We start from the raw sequence: 18,105 nt of genomic DNA, 5'->3' as shown, positions 1-18,105 counted from the left end.
AGTGAGAATGGTTGTTTTGCTCATGAATTCACTACAACTAGGGGAATATTGTTCTCTAAATTTGTACCACACTTCCAGTCCCCTTAGGTCCAGCCTCATAAATACGGACTTTGCCCTGAAAACCTCCTTCAGACCTTAGCTGGCACTCAGTACAAGTGTCCTAAAACATCTAATAGCAAAAAGACAGACACACAATAATAAGTAGAGCCCAGAAGTTTTAGCTTCAAATCCCTTATGCCTAATGATATACAGCCTGAAACTATTAGGTTGTTGGGAAAATGATGACATATTTTTCTATGTTTCTCTATGCAAAAATGCATCATGACCTTCCCAACAATCCAATATAATATTCAGTCTACCAGCAAAGGAAAGTTTCACACTCCTAGTAAACTAAATATATTGCCAGACACACTAGAACATAAAAAAAAAAAACTTTGTGTCTATAAATGGACTGCAATTTCATGTCTCTTTCCAAAGTGTCTGTGTACTATAGAGTGAGTAGACACAGGCAGAATATAAATAAAAGCAATATTCTTTATAACATGGTATCACAGAAGCCCAGTAATTGGTCAGAGCTAAGAACAATGGCAAATTCTGAGTCTCTGGAAGAATGACTTACTAATCTGTTATAATTTCTCTGTTTATGAAAAAGAAGTAATACATATTTTCAGACTAAGAAACAAAGAGAAGTTAAAAAAAAGTAAGCATAACACATGAAAACCATGCCACATAAAATATTATTCCTACTTTTCACTGTCTAGATACTAAAAGCAACCCCAAATTGTTCTTTTAAAAGAAAAAAAAAACTGGGTAAACCGATTAGGAAAATTTTTTCAAAAACACAATTTTTATGGGAATAACAATAATTTGCACATTTGAAAGTAATTATACTTTCCTGATCATTTAACAAATATTTTCAATATGATCTCCTCTTCAAATTATTTTCTACTTTATCTTTCTAACACAGAGAAGTTTTAAAGGAGAATGGGGAAGGAGTAAACTGTTTATCTTGAGAAAACAAAAGAATAAGTCTTAAAACTTGAGAAAAATGAACTAAACTTAAAAAAAGAAAGAAAATCAAAGTTGAAAAAACCTCTAGAGAGAAGACTTAAGTTACTATTCAAACTGGACTTTCAAATGATTGTGTTTTCTTGCAAATGACTCAGTTCTTTTTTTCCCCTTCTCATTTTTGGAGTTTAACAAAATTAAATGTTTGTGAAGCCAGCAGATGGCATGATGGTTAAAGACGCTGGATTCCCACATGGCCGACCATGGTTCAAGTCCCAGATCAGGCGACTTGAAAATCACTCCAGGTACATGTGTGTACATGCTCAAATACTGAGAGGAGACAGCAGAAGGGATTGTGGTATGGCTATCCTCCTGGAGGGGTGACATTTCACTTCCTCTCACCCTGTCTCTCTGTATCTCTCCCTGGTGAGCACATGCACCCTATGACAAAAAAACGTAAAAAAAAAAATGCTGCGAATGTTTATTGTTTTGTCTTCACAGGATAGTTCTAATGGATAAAATGAAAGAACAATTTTGAAAAGTTTAAAGCATGGCAAAAATATTAAAGATTATTAACAATGCACATAATGTTCTACTTTTAAAGAACTGGTAGAACTTCAGAAACTGCAATAATAACCAAAAAAAAAAAAATCAAGATATTGATGTAATTTATAAAGCTGCCATTAGGTGTCAAAACACTAGGATGATTCAGTACCTTTTCTTGGTAGATTTCACTTTCTAAAAGATAGTCTTAGGTTAAAAGTAGTTCAGTTTAGAATCAATTCTTTAATTCTTTAATGCAATGAATCACTTAAAATTTAGAACATCCAAACTTGATCCTTTGTTATAAGCCTAAATTTCACAGTCTGAATCAGGTCTTCCTTGTGAAATGACAAAGATGTATGAAGCAATAATAATTTCAATAGTGCTCATTTATAAAATAAAAATAGAAAAAAGTATTAGAAAAAAAATTACTTTATCCTACCAAAGAAGATCAAAAAGCAAATAGGAAAATAGATATTTTACTGCTAAATATTTGAAATACCTTTCCCTTTTTTAAATGGTGCCACCACCATCTCACCTATCTCCCTCAGTTTTTTAAGGCAGAAATGCACAAGTGCCACTAATTGTGCTTCTTCTGTATATTTTGGTCTAACCCACCAGCATGGAAACCAATGAGTAAATGTCTAAAGACAGTGCACAATGATGGGCAGTTGGGCATGCAAAGGCAGGATGCCACAGGGTTAAGTGATGTGCTATTTCTAGATGGAAGAAAAAATAAAAACCTATTCAAAGAACAACCAGGTGGACCTCCATTTGGTTTTACTGGTAAATGAGGAATAGACTTTCCAGTTTCCTTACTTTGCTCTGGGATTGTCTTATGAATTAGGATGGCACAGGCAAGGTGTATGCATTCAGACAAACGTTTTGTTAGAAAGTCAGGTCATAGATTCTAAAATGGAATACATTTACTAGAGGGAATAACCGGACTGAACAATAATCTATTAGTGGTTTGTTGTTGTTGTTTGTTTTGTTTTGTTACAGTGTGCACGGACTCTCCAGAGAGAAACAGACAGAGAGGGAAAGCGAGAAATCACCTCCTCCCCACACACACACACTACCCACCCGCCCCCCAAAAGGGAGAAGGCCATATCGCAACCCCATCTCCTCCATTCTCCTCTTGGGGTTTTGGACACACATGCATGCACATGTGTCCTGCGTGTTTTTCAAGCCACTAGATCAGGACTCAAATTGCCCAGAAGGCCATGTGGGATCCAGCCCCTTAACCTGCATGCCCAATATTCCCTCTTAAATAAATCATCTTTCCTAAAGCAGGATCTACTCAGTTCATAATATGAATTAATTAATTCATATTATGAGTTTATAGAGAAGAATCTTTTCTTCTGAATTATTATATTCTAATACTCAACCTATTACTAACTTTTTGGATAGTTTATATGTCAGTATAAGTTTGTTCTGGCAAATATCAAGAGCTGGAGTTAAAACAAATACATCTACATTGTCAATGTGTTTCTGATCCTTCTAGAGTTCACGGCAAAAGATTGGGGGTAAAGGCCACAGTCTAATGTGCCTATAATATTTGTCATTGGGTGCCAGGGCACTATATTTGCTGAGCTTCTTTTAGGCAGGGATTTTACTGGTTTCTTTGAGTACCCCTATGTCAGAGTATTCAGGACACCATCCTCTGGCATGGGTGATGCTGTCTCTAACCTGAGTCAGTGATTCCTCTCACCTTTGGCATCTCAGGAAGCTCAGTCTTTCTCTGCTAAGGATGTTTTGTCATTGGCAGAAAGCCCTCTTGTCTGAGATCTTAAACCATTGTTGCATCTGCTCCAACTTTGTTTGCCCTGAGACTGGAGAGTATAAATTGCTTATAACCACATCCTAGCACATTCGAGCAACTATAAACACACACACACACACACACTAAACTGGTTAGCTTATAAACAACAGAAATCCATTTTATGTAGTTCTAGAGACTGGGAAGCACAAACTCAGAATGCCAGAAGATTCAGTATTGGTGAGGGTTTACACTCTACTTCCTAGAAGGCGCTATCTTATTGCATGCTCGCAAGGTGGAAGAGACTGGCTAGCTCTCCAGAGTCTCTTGTATAAAACCATTAATCTCATTCTTGAGGATAGATCCATCATGACCTAATCACCTCCCAAAGGCACCACCTTCTTTTTTATTTTTTGAGAAAGTTTTGCTATAGGACGCATGCACTCAGCAGAGAAACAGTGAGATAGAGAGACGGAAAGCAAGAAATCACCCCCCATGGGGGGTGGCCATGCCATAATCCCCCTCTCCTCCATTCTCTCGGGATTTGGGGCATGCAGACACACACTCCCAGCATGAGTATAAGCCACAAGGTCTGGGACTTGAACTGGGTTGACTATGTGTGCGTCTAGCAATGTAACCATTATGCCATTTGCTGGTCCCCTACCTTCTAATACTCTTACCTTGCTATTTGTATTAGATTAACAAATTTCGACATATGAATTTTGGAGTAACATATACATCAGACCATAGTAGACTGATTTTGCAAATAAGGTTTCTTTAGACATAGCTCTTAAATCCAGGGATATAAAATTCTACCAAGCTCCTGCAAAAACCTCCCTTTTCAAAGATCCTACCCTGAGTTAATAACCAAAGCCAGCCTCTGATCAAGACTTGGGAAAACTAAATTAACTGGGACTCTCTAGTTTCTGTTATTTATAGACACTACATCTTCTTCAGTGAAAAGAAAATATTTATCTTTATTTCAAAGTTGATCCTAAAAATTTATGAAATATTTTGATATTTTTATATCATGTCTTAAGATTACTTATTAGTGTTTGAATTGTATAATTTCAGCAATTTTGTATTAGAGTTTTTCCATTTCTTGATCATAATGGCTTTTAACTATGTTCACTATGCTCATAATGCTTTACAATGTATGCCTCCTTTCTTCTGCATGTTCTAAGAACATATTTGGTTTTAATGTGTTGAGTTCTAATGGTTTTTTAATTTAAAAAGCACAAATTTATATATCTATTATCTACCCATAAATGGTTCAGAGGAAAAGGAAAAAAAATAATTCATTTAACCAATCATCATTCCCTGGTTCTTAACAACTTAAAATGATAGACTTTTTGTCTTCAACAGTCTTTACCAAAGAACAAACTACTATATTAGCATCCAACAAATATAGTAACTTTAACAGAGAAGCCCCCAAATCAGAGTCTGTGGAAACCGTGGAGTATCCCACTCCTGAATACTGTCAAGACAGAACTGGGACGACATTCCCTTTATGAGATACATTACTACTGATAACGCAGGTGAGTTTGGAATTTGAAGGAGGTTCTAGCAAAACAATTTTAGACTGATCTATATACCACACAAGAAGTTAAATATAGTCACAAGTAAAGAGAGAAAAATGATTATTTTCCTCTAACTCCTAACATTAATAAAACCTTACTTGAAGAAAGATGACTCGTTTAAAAGCAGGCACCAATAACTTATAGATGAGGTGAGTTACCATCTGGGATAAATGTGATATTTGCCTCTCAGTGGGCTTCTTTGCCTATCTCTGCCCGCAAGGATTTAAAGGGGAGATATGGCAAGATAAAACATGAGGTTGTGAAAAGGACAATAGAGACAGTTGAGAAATCATTCCACCGTGACTGTGCCACTCCACAGTTACACGGTAGCAACGTCTCCCACTCTATAGGTGGATTTTATGCAAAGGTCTCACAGATGCTATGGCATCTTTTTTTTTTTTTTTTTTTTTTTTTTTTTTTTTTTAATTTACTATAGGGTAAGTGGAGAGAGAGGAAGAAAGTTCCCCCTCTGGGGGCTTTCTCCTCATTCTCTTCTCAAGATTTGGGGCATGCATTCACCTTTGCCTACCATGTTTTTAAACCCACTGGGTCTGAGACTTAAATAACTCAGTTGGACAGGGGATCCAGCTACATTAACCACTGGCTGACCCAGGCATCTCCATTATCGTAGTTACACACACACACACACACACACACACACACACACACACGTTCCCTTTGCTTTTCATGAAGCAAAAATTATCATTTTTAAAAGAACTCTTTGGACACAATGCTTAGGTCTAAATTCTTCCTTTTCATTAGGAGAATTTGCAGTTCTCCAACTGTGATCTTGATCAGTGGTTTGGGAAGCTTGTAGGCAGAGGCTGGAGGCACGTCTATTGTATCAGCAGTCTGTTTTCTGAGAAGGGTGCAAACTGCACTAGAAATTTTCAGAAGTCCACTCCAGCTCTCAGATTTCATCTACCTCAAACACCACGCTGCTAAATGTTTACCTAAAACATCTCATGCCCTCCATATTTTATGGAATTAGAAACTCACTGCATTTACCCAAAAAAACAGACAGGTTGGGGTTTCTGATTGCAGATGAGAAGGCAGTCTAAAGACACTCTCACTTTTCCAGGACTGGGGATCTTATGACCTTTTTCTAGACCACCAAGATAGAAAGTCCCAAACAATATTACTATTGCTAAAGCCACCTTTGCCTGGTTTGTGAAGATTCTTGTCTGAAAAATAAATAAATAAAGGAATTCCTAAGGGTAGCACCCCTTCCATACTCCCTTTGAAAACCTCTTAGTCAGTCTATGAGGCTTTTCCAGACAAGTATCCAGTTAACCTCTCTCTCTCTCTCTTCCCTCCCTCCCACTCTCTCTCTCTCTCTCTCTCTCTCTTTCTCTAAGAACTCTTGAGAACTTAAAGCTCTAAAACAAACAAAAAAGCAAAGCAAGTCCTCTTCAAAAGTACTCTGGAAAGCTGGCTCTGTTAACATTTTTTTTCCTCTTAGTAGGAAATCTGTATTCAGCCCTACAGCTTAAAAAAGAAGAAAAAAAAAAAATCTGATTTTAAGACAAACCACAAGCCGCTGTTTCTCATGTTCTGATCCCTGAGCTCCCCCTTGTGTCCTGATGGGAAATTGACTCAAGCAAGAACTGAAAGCACATTAATTAGACTGAGGAACCCAAGTAGCTAGCTGCCTAGAGAACTGGTCTGTGTCCTTTAGGTTCAAAATATAGATGAGACACTCCACCCTGTAGAAAGCAATATTTTAAATGAGCTTTTTTAGAAAACTAAAGTGCGAGCAAAGTTTCAGAATCTGGTCTCAGGAAAACAAGCCAAATCTCCAAAATATGGGCTAAGACAGTTATTCAGTTTTCACATGCATCATAATTGCCTTGTGTTTTATAAAGCATTTCTGTGCTAAATACCCAGAGATTCAGCAGGTTTTAGGGAAGGCCCAGAAATCAGTTTTTAAAATTGGTACCCCATGGTATTCTGCTGCAGGTGATCTTGAGCAACTCTGGCAAAGACAGTTAAGTTCCCTAAATGGCAAAGATTGCTAGAGGTCAAAAGAGAAACTTTTCTCCTCCACATAGAGAAAAATGCAGTTTCTAGATGCCATCAGTTAACCCATTAGACTACTTCCTTTTTCTTTTTTCAAAAAATTTTTTATTGCCAGAGAGTGCATGCACTCACAAGAGAGAGAGAGAGAAAAAGCAACCCCCAGAGGTACATGGTCAAACCTCAATCCCTTTCCCTCCATTTCTCCATCCCATTAAGATTTGGGGCATGCATGCACACATGCTTGGCATGTTTTTCAAATTGCTGGGCTCAGCACCTAAACCACAGCCAGCCATGTGGGATATGGCTCCGAATGCCCAAGGCTTGGCCACTGTGCTATGGGGCCAGACCACTATTTTCTGTACTACAATTTCAGAATGCACCTTAGGAAAGTTAGAGTGATATATTTCCTAAACGACAGATCTCATCTTTAGTCATCATCTCCCTGAGCCAGAGATCTGGAGGGGGCTTTGGAAAACACCCAGGTATATTCTACAGACTAGACTCAAGAGAGATTTATTGCTAGGTCCCAAAGAGAACCTTAGAAGTGCTACACAGTACGTAGAATAAGCATCTGAATTCAAAGTTACATGGTGGAATATCAGAGAATGATGAAAAACATGTGTTCATAGCTGGACTCTGAATTCCCATTTTATAAGGAAAAGGGGGGGGGGGCTGCTGCTGTGGCTCTACCTTGGAGGCTGGCAGAGAACCCTCTACTACATGACACCCGTGAGCATCTGCCTCCCGCTACTCCTTCCATTAACGTCTATTTCCTTTCATTATGTGCTCTCTCACTGCATTCTTCTCTCACCTTGAACAGGTAAGAGGAGTAATTAATGAGAACCAAAGAAACACAGTGAGAAATGAACACTACTGTGCTTTTATACCACCACCCCTCAAAGCCCAAATGCTGTGTCCACTGTAATGATTTTTAAGATACACAAATAGTTGAAGCAATGCTTAGACCACTGATTTCCAATCCTCATGAAACACAAGCAAGAGAGTTTAAAATCTCTCAAGGGTTACTGTAAAAGTATCAAAAACAAAATTAAGTTAGTTATTTTCTTTGTTAATCTATATATAATTTTGCTAGTAAGGTTGAGAAAACTCTGCATATCAAACTATGATCCAAAGGTACCTTAGCCCTAAGAAAATTATAAATAATATAAATCATGAACTGTGAAAGATAAGAATCAGAACAGTTAAATGTCACTCAGTGTCGCCATAAAGTGTCACCATTAAGTGTCACTCAGTGTCACCATAAAGGCAGTTGTTACCAGGGCCAGCAGGTGGCATGGTGACTGGGGTGCTGGACTCCCACATGGCTGATCCAGTTTAAGTTCCAGACCTGGCAGCTTGAAAATTACACTGGATGCATGTGCACACATGACCAGAATCCCAGGAGAAGAACGGAGGAGAAAAAATTCCAGTGTGGACATTCCCCCAGAGGGGTCAGTTCTTCTCACTTTCTCTCTCTCTCTCTCTCTCTCTCTCTCTCTCTCTCTCTCTCTCATCAGCTCAAGCACCATATGGCAATAACCTAAAAAAAAGTAGTTGTCAGATATCTAAGTTGACAATTTTTCTGAGTTCATGAAATGGCTTATTTTCCCCTAGCGTTCCAGCTTCAAGTGATCCATATTAATCTGATCTAGACCCTAGAGAACTGTTGCCTCAATGCCAATCAGGTAAATGAACTATATTATGTATCCTTCTGGTCAGATTTACCTTGGTGATTCTACCACCACCAATCAAAACACTACACAGTTAAAAATTTATCACAAAAATATCCTCTAGAGAAAGAAACTATGACTCGGAAGTTATACTATTTAATCTTGATCACTCAGCTAGTTCATTGTTGATCTAATATTATAAACCAGAAAATCTGTTAATCCAGCTCCAAAAGAAACTGAAGCTAAACAGTAATAATAAATGCAAGAATACAAACAGTGTGATTGATTATATATTGCTTACATAATTCCCAAGAATATTAGACACAAAGCAAATAGCACATGACTATGCCATTAAAGAGCAGAGAAGTATTGAGAGTGGACAAGGGCCCATTATTTTTTTCCCTCTGTTTTATTTTTTTAATTCCTTCACATAAATGGATATAATATTAGATAGTAGGGGGGAGGGAGATAAAATAATTAAGATAGTTTAATTTGATCAAGAAGACCATTTTCTCAGAATATAAAAATGATATTTTGCTTAGAACATATTTTTTAAAAAAACTTATGTAAATGCAGATTTTTGTTCTGTTGGAGTCACAAAGGCAAACAATAAATAACTTTCCCTTTTTTTCTTTCCATAGGGTGCGTGCACCCACTGGAGAGATACAGAGAGAGAATGAGAAATCACTCTCCTGAGGGATGGCCACACCACAATCCCTTCTCCATTCTCCTCTCAGGATTTTGGGCATGCATGCACATGCACCAGCATGATTTTCAAGCCACCAGGTCCAGGACTTGCACAGCAGTTGGTCATGTGGAAGTCCAGTGCCTTAACCACTAGGCCACCTGTTGGCCCCAACATCTCTTCTTAATAGGTACTCAACATATCCCTACAGCAAAAACCTACAGATTCTCCTGTTTTCTTTCTGCTTATCCATAGAGAATGTTTTAAGATACTAAGACTCTAGAGAGGTTTTCTTCCTCATAACAAATACACATGTGGAATCATCACATAGAAATAAGAATACCTGGGGACTGAAATCACACCTGCTCCAGATTTAGTAGGATTACACCTCATTTTCACAGCAGTTGATCGGCCATTAATACATGATGTTGTAGTTGTAGAAGACCTAGTTAAAGGCAAATGATATTTTAAAAAAACAGACATGATACAGATTACAAAGACAAAATTATTATGTGTAAAATTGTTCTCATGATCTATGAATAAATGAAAAAAGTTACTAAAGGCCACTAATTTATCACTCTCCTGAGGGATGGCCACACCACAATCCCTTCTCCATTCTCCTCTCAGGATTTTGGGCATGCATGCACATGCACCAGCATGATTTTCAAGCCACCAGGTCCAGGACTTGCACAGCAGTTGGTCATGTGGAAGTCCAGTGCCTTAACCACTAGGCCACCTGTTGGCCCCAACATCTCTTCTTAATAGGTACTCAACATATCCCTACAGCAAAAACCTACAGATTCTCCTGTTTTCTTTCTGCTTATCCATAGAGAATGTTTTAAGATACTAAGACTCTAGAGAGGTTTTCTTCCTCATAACAAATACACATGTGGAATCATCACATAGAAATAAGAATACCTGGGGACTGAAATCACACCTGCTCCAGATTTAGTAGGATTACACCTCATTTTCACAGCAGTTGATCGGCCATTAATACATGATGTTGTAGTTGTAGAAGACCTAGTTAAAGGCAAATGATATTTTAAAAAAACAGACATGATACAGATTACAAAGACAAAATTATTATGTGTAAAATTGTTCTCATGATCTATGAATAAATGAAAAAAGTTACTAAAGGCCACTAATTTAAAATTTAAATAAAATTCAGCTCATTTACTTTCACTGCCTATGCAAAGTTGACTGTTTTCCAAGGGACAGTGATAAACTATTATCAAGGTGTTTAACAGAGCTGTTACCATTTTAATCAAAATGATAACCAAAAAACTTTTAAAGAAATCAGGTGTCATATCTACTTAGGCTGATGTTTTGATGTGTGAATTATGAATAATTACTGCCTAGACAGTGATATATAATCTCTCTATTGCTTAATTTAAAAAATATATTTGAGAGGAACTATATGAAATAAAGACTTCAAAATATTTCATAGTTTTTGCTTTTTATTAAGTCTTTCACTTAAGAATCAATTACTGATTATTCAGTGCAAGCTCCATGCCAGGCACCCTGAAGTGACATAATATAGCCTCCCTGCTGCTGTGAATTGAGCTCACAATTCAGAATGTCATTACGCAATTCTGGATTGTGGATACATGAGTTCCATATATTAAAAACATAGTCAAGGAAAGCAATATCTTCACTTACTTATAAAAGAAATGCACATCTGGTATTTGACTTGGTGGAACTGGGAACATATCTTCTTTTATATTAATATTTTGCAATGTAGTTTCAACTGTCACTCCTAGATGACATTTAAAAGGAAACTATTAAGCAATATGGGAAAATTAGATTTATTTAGTGTCTGTATATCTGAATAGAAAATAGCTTTACTTTAATGACTGTCATTTTATCAGAAATATTGTACTAAATTAATGCATTCAGGGTAAGAATAAGGAATTTTTCTAAGTCTTGAGAATAAAAAAGAAAAAATTCTACTCCCTAGGTTTTTAATTTTGCTTGTCATTTCATTTCCCTGGGTCTTATTTCCTAAATCTGTAAAACACATGCAGTAATTTAGATGATCTTCAAAGTCCCTTCCTGTGCTAACATATCAAGAATTTTCTATTAAAGTTGTCATCCTCTGGTGAATTTTGTCAAACCATCTGGGCCACTTTGCTCATAGAGCTTTTTACTGATATTCAATTTAACAGACAAATATGACAAAGCGAAAAGTTTTGTGCCCAAATAACTGCCTTGAAACAACTCCCAAATTGTTTTAATCTAACAAGCAGAAAAGGCATTTGCCCCTATCTCTTGTAGGTAAAATAATGGCAAAGCCAAAATGCAATTAATACAGCAACCTTAGCTTGTGATACAATAGTCCTAAGGTGAAGCACAAATTCAGGAACTGACCGTGGTACTGAAATTTAAAGTCAAATTCTTCTTGAGTCCATAGCAATGGTTCTCAAAGCAGGCTGCACCTCAGAATCACCTATAAAGCTTGTTAAAATCATACATTCTTAATCCTTACCCAAGATGATCAACCTTATTAATCCTTACCCAGAAGGTTCTATGAATTTGTTCCCTAAGTATCACTAATTAGAAACCTGGACCCTCCTTAAAACTTTGCTACATGTGCCAGAGCCACAGAGACAAAGGGAACATGGGGACTAAACTCAACACCTCACCTTTGCTACTTGTCACCAACTTTATTCTGGTTTGAGAAAAGATGATGAAAAATGATGGCAAATATTATGATGTAGTTTATATTGTCAGGGGTTTTTTTTACTGTTTTTAATTTAGTTTTAGGTATTTTAAAAACTATGTTGTCTCCTAAACTCCTAGAGAATCTAATGAAAGGCACAGAGCCTCAGAAAAGTGTGTATGATATACAAATTAATATATAAATTCAGAAGCTCCTTGTGTTCACTAAGACTGATAAAAAGACCTCACTCATGGGGGGACATTCTACATATTTTACTATGTGGTGATTCAGAGTTAACCTGTGGAGATTAATCACCTATGCTAATATGAAAGTTGTCAGAACCAAAATGAAATCATCTCCGTCAACTAGTGTTAAACTATAAATAAAGGGCACTAGGGAAGGTCATGGAGGGGGTGTTTCTCAGGCAACTATGTCTGATAACATGAACAGTCACAAGGACTACTTCTGTGAAGACATCTGCCCAGACACTGCCTGTTTAACTGACAACAAATGATGCTGACAGTCCTGCTAATAACAAAGGTTGGTATCAGTTCGTCCTCACTATTAATCCCAAAATGATGATGTAATCATACCTCTTCTTGTGGTTTCTCCTTTATAACCATCTTGAAATCTATGAGACCTTGGCATACCTGTCTCGGGCAAGTTAGATATTGTGGAACCTGACTATCATCCTCACTCTGATCTTGTTACATTATTCACATAGTTGGCCTCAGTTTTTCTCAGGTTGACAGTAAATTCCAATGCAATGACAAGTTACGAGTACCATAATTTTACAATAAATGCCTGCATGCATATGTGAGCCAAGGAAGCTTACCTAAAAATGTATCTGCCAGAATGATGGACTGTGATGACAAGGCTGCTCGGAAACCCTTACTTTCAGAAGGAATAATAGTTGACTGGCATACAAAGGCTCCTACCACATTGGTGTAATCATCTGACCCTGCCACCATTTCCTTTACTGTAAAGTCTGTTATATTGTTGGTACAGAGAGCCATCTTCTTCCCCTAGGAAAACAGAGTCATAAAAGAGATTTTATTGAATGTCAGCCTCTGCACTGAGTCTCAGCTAGCTAGCAACTCTCACTGTAGAACAACGTCTCTCTCTTTCCTCACCACAGAGATTCTGATTTAATTGATCCAGTGTGAGGCCCAGGCATCCATATGGTTAAAAAGCTTTTGAGGCAATTCTAATGTTCAATGGGTGTTGAGAGCCAGTGCAGTTATGATGAGCACAGTAATTGCAGGCTGTACTGCCCCTCCCACTACAAGCATCGTTTGTGCTGAGTGAAAGCCATCCAATTTAAGAAAATAAAAGTCCTCTTCACAGTGTTCAATTCACAGGATAATGATGCATGAAAAGAGACCAGCAAACTGCTGCTGAAAGTTTTAGCGACAAAGGAAAAGACTCAGTCTTCCTTCTTTTAATGGGCCTATCTGTGGCAAAGGGATAAAGTAAAAGCTAAAGAAAAAGGGATAAAAGCATTGTTGCAGCAAAACCCTAGGACAATGCCTGAGTTCTAAACTGTTGACCACTACAATGGCCTATATGCTAGAAGGTGACAAAGTATTTAAGCAAACACAGCTCAGTGTCTGACACTGGTGTTAGCATTTATAGGGACTGTATTGCTTCATCAACACAGAAAACAGCAACCCAGTACTCCTAGTCTTAGGTTCAACTATGTGTATCTGCTCATAGTTACACAATAGTGTAATTACACCATAGCTGAAGGGGATGCATGGGTTTACTTTCTAGTCATTTAGAGGTTAGTTGGAAGATATCACTTCTATAAATTGAAAGACTACTTAAGTAGTATGCTTGAATATATTGTAGTTCCACTGCAAAGGGCTAGAGTTTACTCCAATAATTTCTTCAGATAAATTTAAAAGAATACAGACAGCTATTCTATTGGTCTTAAATGTATTCACAGGCCTACAAAACAAAAGCATAAAGATTTCTCTGTCTTGATGTGGTTGGTAATCTCAGCCAAGAACTGTCATCCCTTGACTCAGGGAGGTGCCATACATTTTTACTAAACCTAACTAAAATGTTGAAGCTAAAAAGAAACAGGAGAAAAGAGCAGAAAGAAAGTAGTGAGGAAATAAAGAGGAAAATAATGAAGACTGAAAGGAAAAGAACAAGAACAAAAGAAAGACAGGGAAGAAGAGAGAAAAGGCAAAAGGTAACCATGATAATATAAGAATAAGATTGAGAAGTGTGATAGATACGGAATTAATCTTATTCACTGCTTCACACAGTATCTGACACATAAGAACAGATACACAGTATACATTTATATATTGAGAAAACTGAGTGACTAAGCAGTCTAGTGGGTATGTCAGATCACCCCATGTAAATCAGGATAGCATAAATGTCATACTATGTAAAACTTACAGATCTATTGTTAGAAAATGTTGTGCTCATCAGATCTCTTTTTATATCATTTGTACAAAGTTTAGCACAGTATCTCATAATGAAGACAACTGTAGATACAAATGTTAATACAGAAATAGACATGGAATAAACATCTTACGCTTTCACTTCTGCTAATGGTATACACCTATATGATATCTCAACACCAACCTAGTATGTCCATGAAAGTATTGGACAGAGCCAGACTCACAGCCTAGTGGTTAAGGAAGCTGGATCCCAGGTGGTCAACTATGGTTTGAATCCTGACCCCAGCTTTTGAAAAATACATCAAGCACATGAACATTCATGCCCCAAATTCCAACAAAATGGAGAAGTGGAGAAGGGATTTTGGTGTGACCATATTGCACTGCAGGGGGAAAGGTTTGTGCTCTCTCTCCTTCTCTCTTTCTCCTTCTCTCTCTCTCTCTCACTGTATATGTATATATATGTATACGTATATATATGTATATATACATATATATGTACATATATCATGCAGTCCTATAACTCTCCCCATTACCAGTATCAATTAAAGTTCTGCTTCTTCCTACAGAAAATTAAAATCTTATTATGTTTAAGTAGAGGCTACCTTATCAATTGGCATTTGCACTTTCATACTTCTTTTTATTTTGGACAAACTTCCTCTTTAAAGTCTTTTTCTTTTTAAAACACAAAACTGACAAGATAAACAACAGTAAAACTTTCTCAAACCATAACTGTCTTCAAAAAAAAAAAAAAGGTGGGATTGACAAGTCTGACCTACTTTTACAAAAGCAAAAGAATCCTCAAAGCATTACATATAACTCCCAGCTTTAGGATTCACCTTCAGGGATAAGTCCTTTGATGTACAGAGAACCAGACAAGGTTGCCCCTGGTGGAGAACGCTGCCATTATGCTAGTTGGCAACAGAGTATTTCAGCAATCACAGCTCAGTTTCTAACACTCGGTATTAGCTTTCATAGGGACTTTATTGGTTCATTAACACAGAAAATATCAACCCAATCAGAGCTGAAATACAACTCTATCTTGCCTTGACAGCCAGAACTCACCTCATGCCCACACAAACTGATATTGAAGAAATGGAAGTATTTTGTTCCTTTGGAAGTGAAGCTAGGGCCATTCATTAGTGAGCCCACACTGCTGAGGTTGCTGAAGTCATAGTGCAAACTCTGATTTTCTTTCTCATGATAGAAAAAGCAGTCACTATAGCAAATTGAGTGGTCCTTTGATTAAAGATGAAGACATATAAAGAAACAAGAAAGTAGGAAATAAAGTATTAGCTGGTAGTAAAACTGTGCTTTAAAAAATTCTAGGTATAAATTATTTCAGTAATTTTATTTTTGTTTTATTTTATTTTCTAATACAGATAATTTCTAAACTCTGAACTTCTCTAGGTAAAATTATAAATTATTTCAGTAATTTTATTTTATTCTTATTTTATTTTCTAATACAGGGGATTTTTAAACTCTGGACTTTTCTAGGCACAGTTCAGATGGTTTGGAATTTGTTTCAAGTCAGAGTAAAAATATTCTCAAAGTTTTTTATAGAAAGATATTTTCAGAAATAATCAAAATTCCCTGTTATACCAGTTTAAACAGAAAAGGAAACTGCTTTGTTCTTCATCCATAACATGATGTCTATTTTGTCCTTAAAATGTATAATGTAGACTAGCTCCTTTCCACATAATGGCAATAGTCAGCCGTGTAGGTAATGCACTTGTTCTACCTTCACAATACACAAGAAATCACTTTAATAGCTTTGGAAAGCATTCTTATTTGGGTGCTTCTCTTAATAGTCTATATTCCAGTAACTAGCACTTTCATGGCACACATTAATTGCTCATTAATTGTTAGAGGAGGGAAGACAAGAAAGGGAATGGAAAAGCCTTTTTTCTTTTTTTTTAAGAATAAATAACAACTTAATAATTCCCAGAGAAACACAAAGGGAAACCCTGAAACTTCTCTACTAACATGTGCTTTTGTGGGGAAAACTGACAGACAGACCTGCTTACCTGTGTGCTTTTACTCCCAGGCCCACATGGAATACAAGCCTCCTTGCCATAGACCTGGTGTATGGACAGGTAGGTGTCAGGGGGACACTCCTTGCACTGGTTGGTTTCTTTCTCAATGTAGTGGCCTGGAGGGCAGGGGACACACGATGAGCCCGACTGTTCAGAGCCGAGGGCACAGGCACGGCAGGATGATGCCACCCCATCAACTGCATTAGTGGCTGTGATAGAATAAATCTTCACCATGTCATTGATGAATCGTCTATTCTAAAAAGAGAGCAGAAAGTAATGACTTCTGCCTTGGGGCTTAGTTGTACCACCACCTCATGTCTTCTGTTGATATCACAAAATAACTAAGCAGAGTGTGCCAGCCTATGGTTTAGAATTAATAGTAGGTTAAGATCATTTGTATTTAGTTCTTAGAAAATAATTGAAAAAAAAGGCTTAAATCTAGACACTAGTAGCTGATTTCCACAGTAATCATTTTGGATATTTCCCCACAATTATGAGACATGTGATAATTGGTATTAATAAGTTTTATATCTGGAATAACTGACATAGTTTAATAAGAGGCAACTTTATCTCCCATCATTGTTTATTTAGATGTAAGACTAAATTAAATGAGAGAATAAGATGCTGAGACAGTATGTCAGAGTGGAAAAGACTCAGACTAGGGATTAGAAAGTTTTAGAGACTGGGACTACCAGTGCTCATCCATACTCCACTTGTGTAATACACAAATCATGTCAACTCTTCAAACCTTCTCTTCTTTCTCTACTCCTTTCCCTAACCAGTATATTCTGATTCCTACTGAAAAGATACAGAATAGAGGGCAAGAACCAGGGTCTTACTATGTTTTTCCTCCTTGTGACAGTGAGTCAGCATAAGGTCTAGTTTTCATCAAGCAGTGGGTACCACTCTATTACTACAGAGCAGTATCGTTCCACACTACTTACAGCTTTTGTCTGGGGCAAAGGTAAACAGAAGACTAGGAAATGGCAGGGTTCCATAGCGCGTGTATGCCCCACATGATAGTTTTTGGAACACTCAAAAAAACAGCTGTAGTCAAGAAAAACATGGGGAATGTGTTCCCTGCTGAAAGCCTGAATGAAGAGAGGAAATGCTCTCCAAGTATGACCACAGCATTAAAGCCACTTCTGAGCAAGTGGTTTACCTTGTTCTCACCTTGGGAAGGCCACATCTAGGAAGATCCACAAAGGAAACAGTCCTGATACTATTAAAACATACAATGGAATTTACTTGGGATTGGGGGGGCAGGGTAAGTCAATTCTAGCAAGGAAAGTAAAAGAAAGGCAATGAATCTGTATGTTAACCCAATTATGTGTACATATAGATTCTCCAGGTCATAAAAGGAGACATTACTATAATAATACTAATAATTAACAAAACACCAGTTAATGGTTCCTAGACAAATGTCTGATCATTCAGATAAGGAGGAAGGTAAGCACCATCTCAAAGCTTCAGAAAGCTTTAAAAGCAATTTTTCTTACTATAAAATTAGATTTTCTTTCTTTTAAGCTTCAAGCAAATCTATTCACAGTGCAAAACATTTCAAAGATACATTATTTTTCCATTTTATCAATTCTTCCTCTAATTTTTTAAATTTATCATCTTATACGAATCCACTCAACAACCACGTGATTGATCCTACATCAATGAAAAGCTCTTTTCCTCCAGATTCCAGTGATGACTCTCTCTCTCTCTCTCTCTCTCTCTCTCTCTA

The 18,105-nt window shown here is 37.1% G+C and overlaps 1 protein-coding gene across 1 annotated transcript in view; it reads right to left on the bottom strand.

Annotated features, from left to right (window-relative positions):
• ELAPOR2 (endosome-lysosome associated apoptosis and autophagy regulator family member 2) overlaps positions 1 to 18,105 on the bottom strand; it is a 116,907-nt gene that overhangs the window by 19,112 nt on the left and 79,690 nt on the right. The window contains exons 16-17 of the mRNA XM_027775852.1: positions 10,924 to 11,020; positions 10,183 to 10,284 (exon numbers count right to left, since the gene is read on the bottom strand). Of these exons, the coding sequence (XP_027631653.1) occupies positions 10,183 to 10,284; positions 10,924 to 11,020 (199 nt within the window). The remainder of the gene's footprint in view (positions 1 to 10,182; positions 10,285 to 10,923; positions 11,021 to 18,105) is intronic.

This window comes from Tupaia chinensis, unplaced genomic scaffold (genome assembly GCF_000334495.1).
Source record: "Tupaia chinensis unplaced genomic scaffold, TupChi_1.0 Scaffold000606_1, whole genome shotgun sequence".
NCBI classification, from domain to species: Eukaryota; Metazoa; Chordata; class Mammalia; order Scandentia; family Tupaiidae; genus Tupaia; species Tupaia belangeri.
This window is presented reverse-complemented; position numbering and strand designations above follow the sequence as displayed.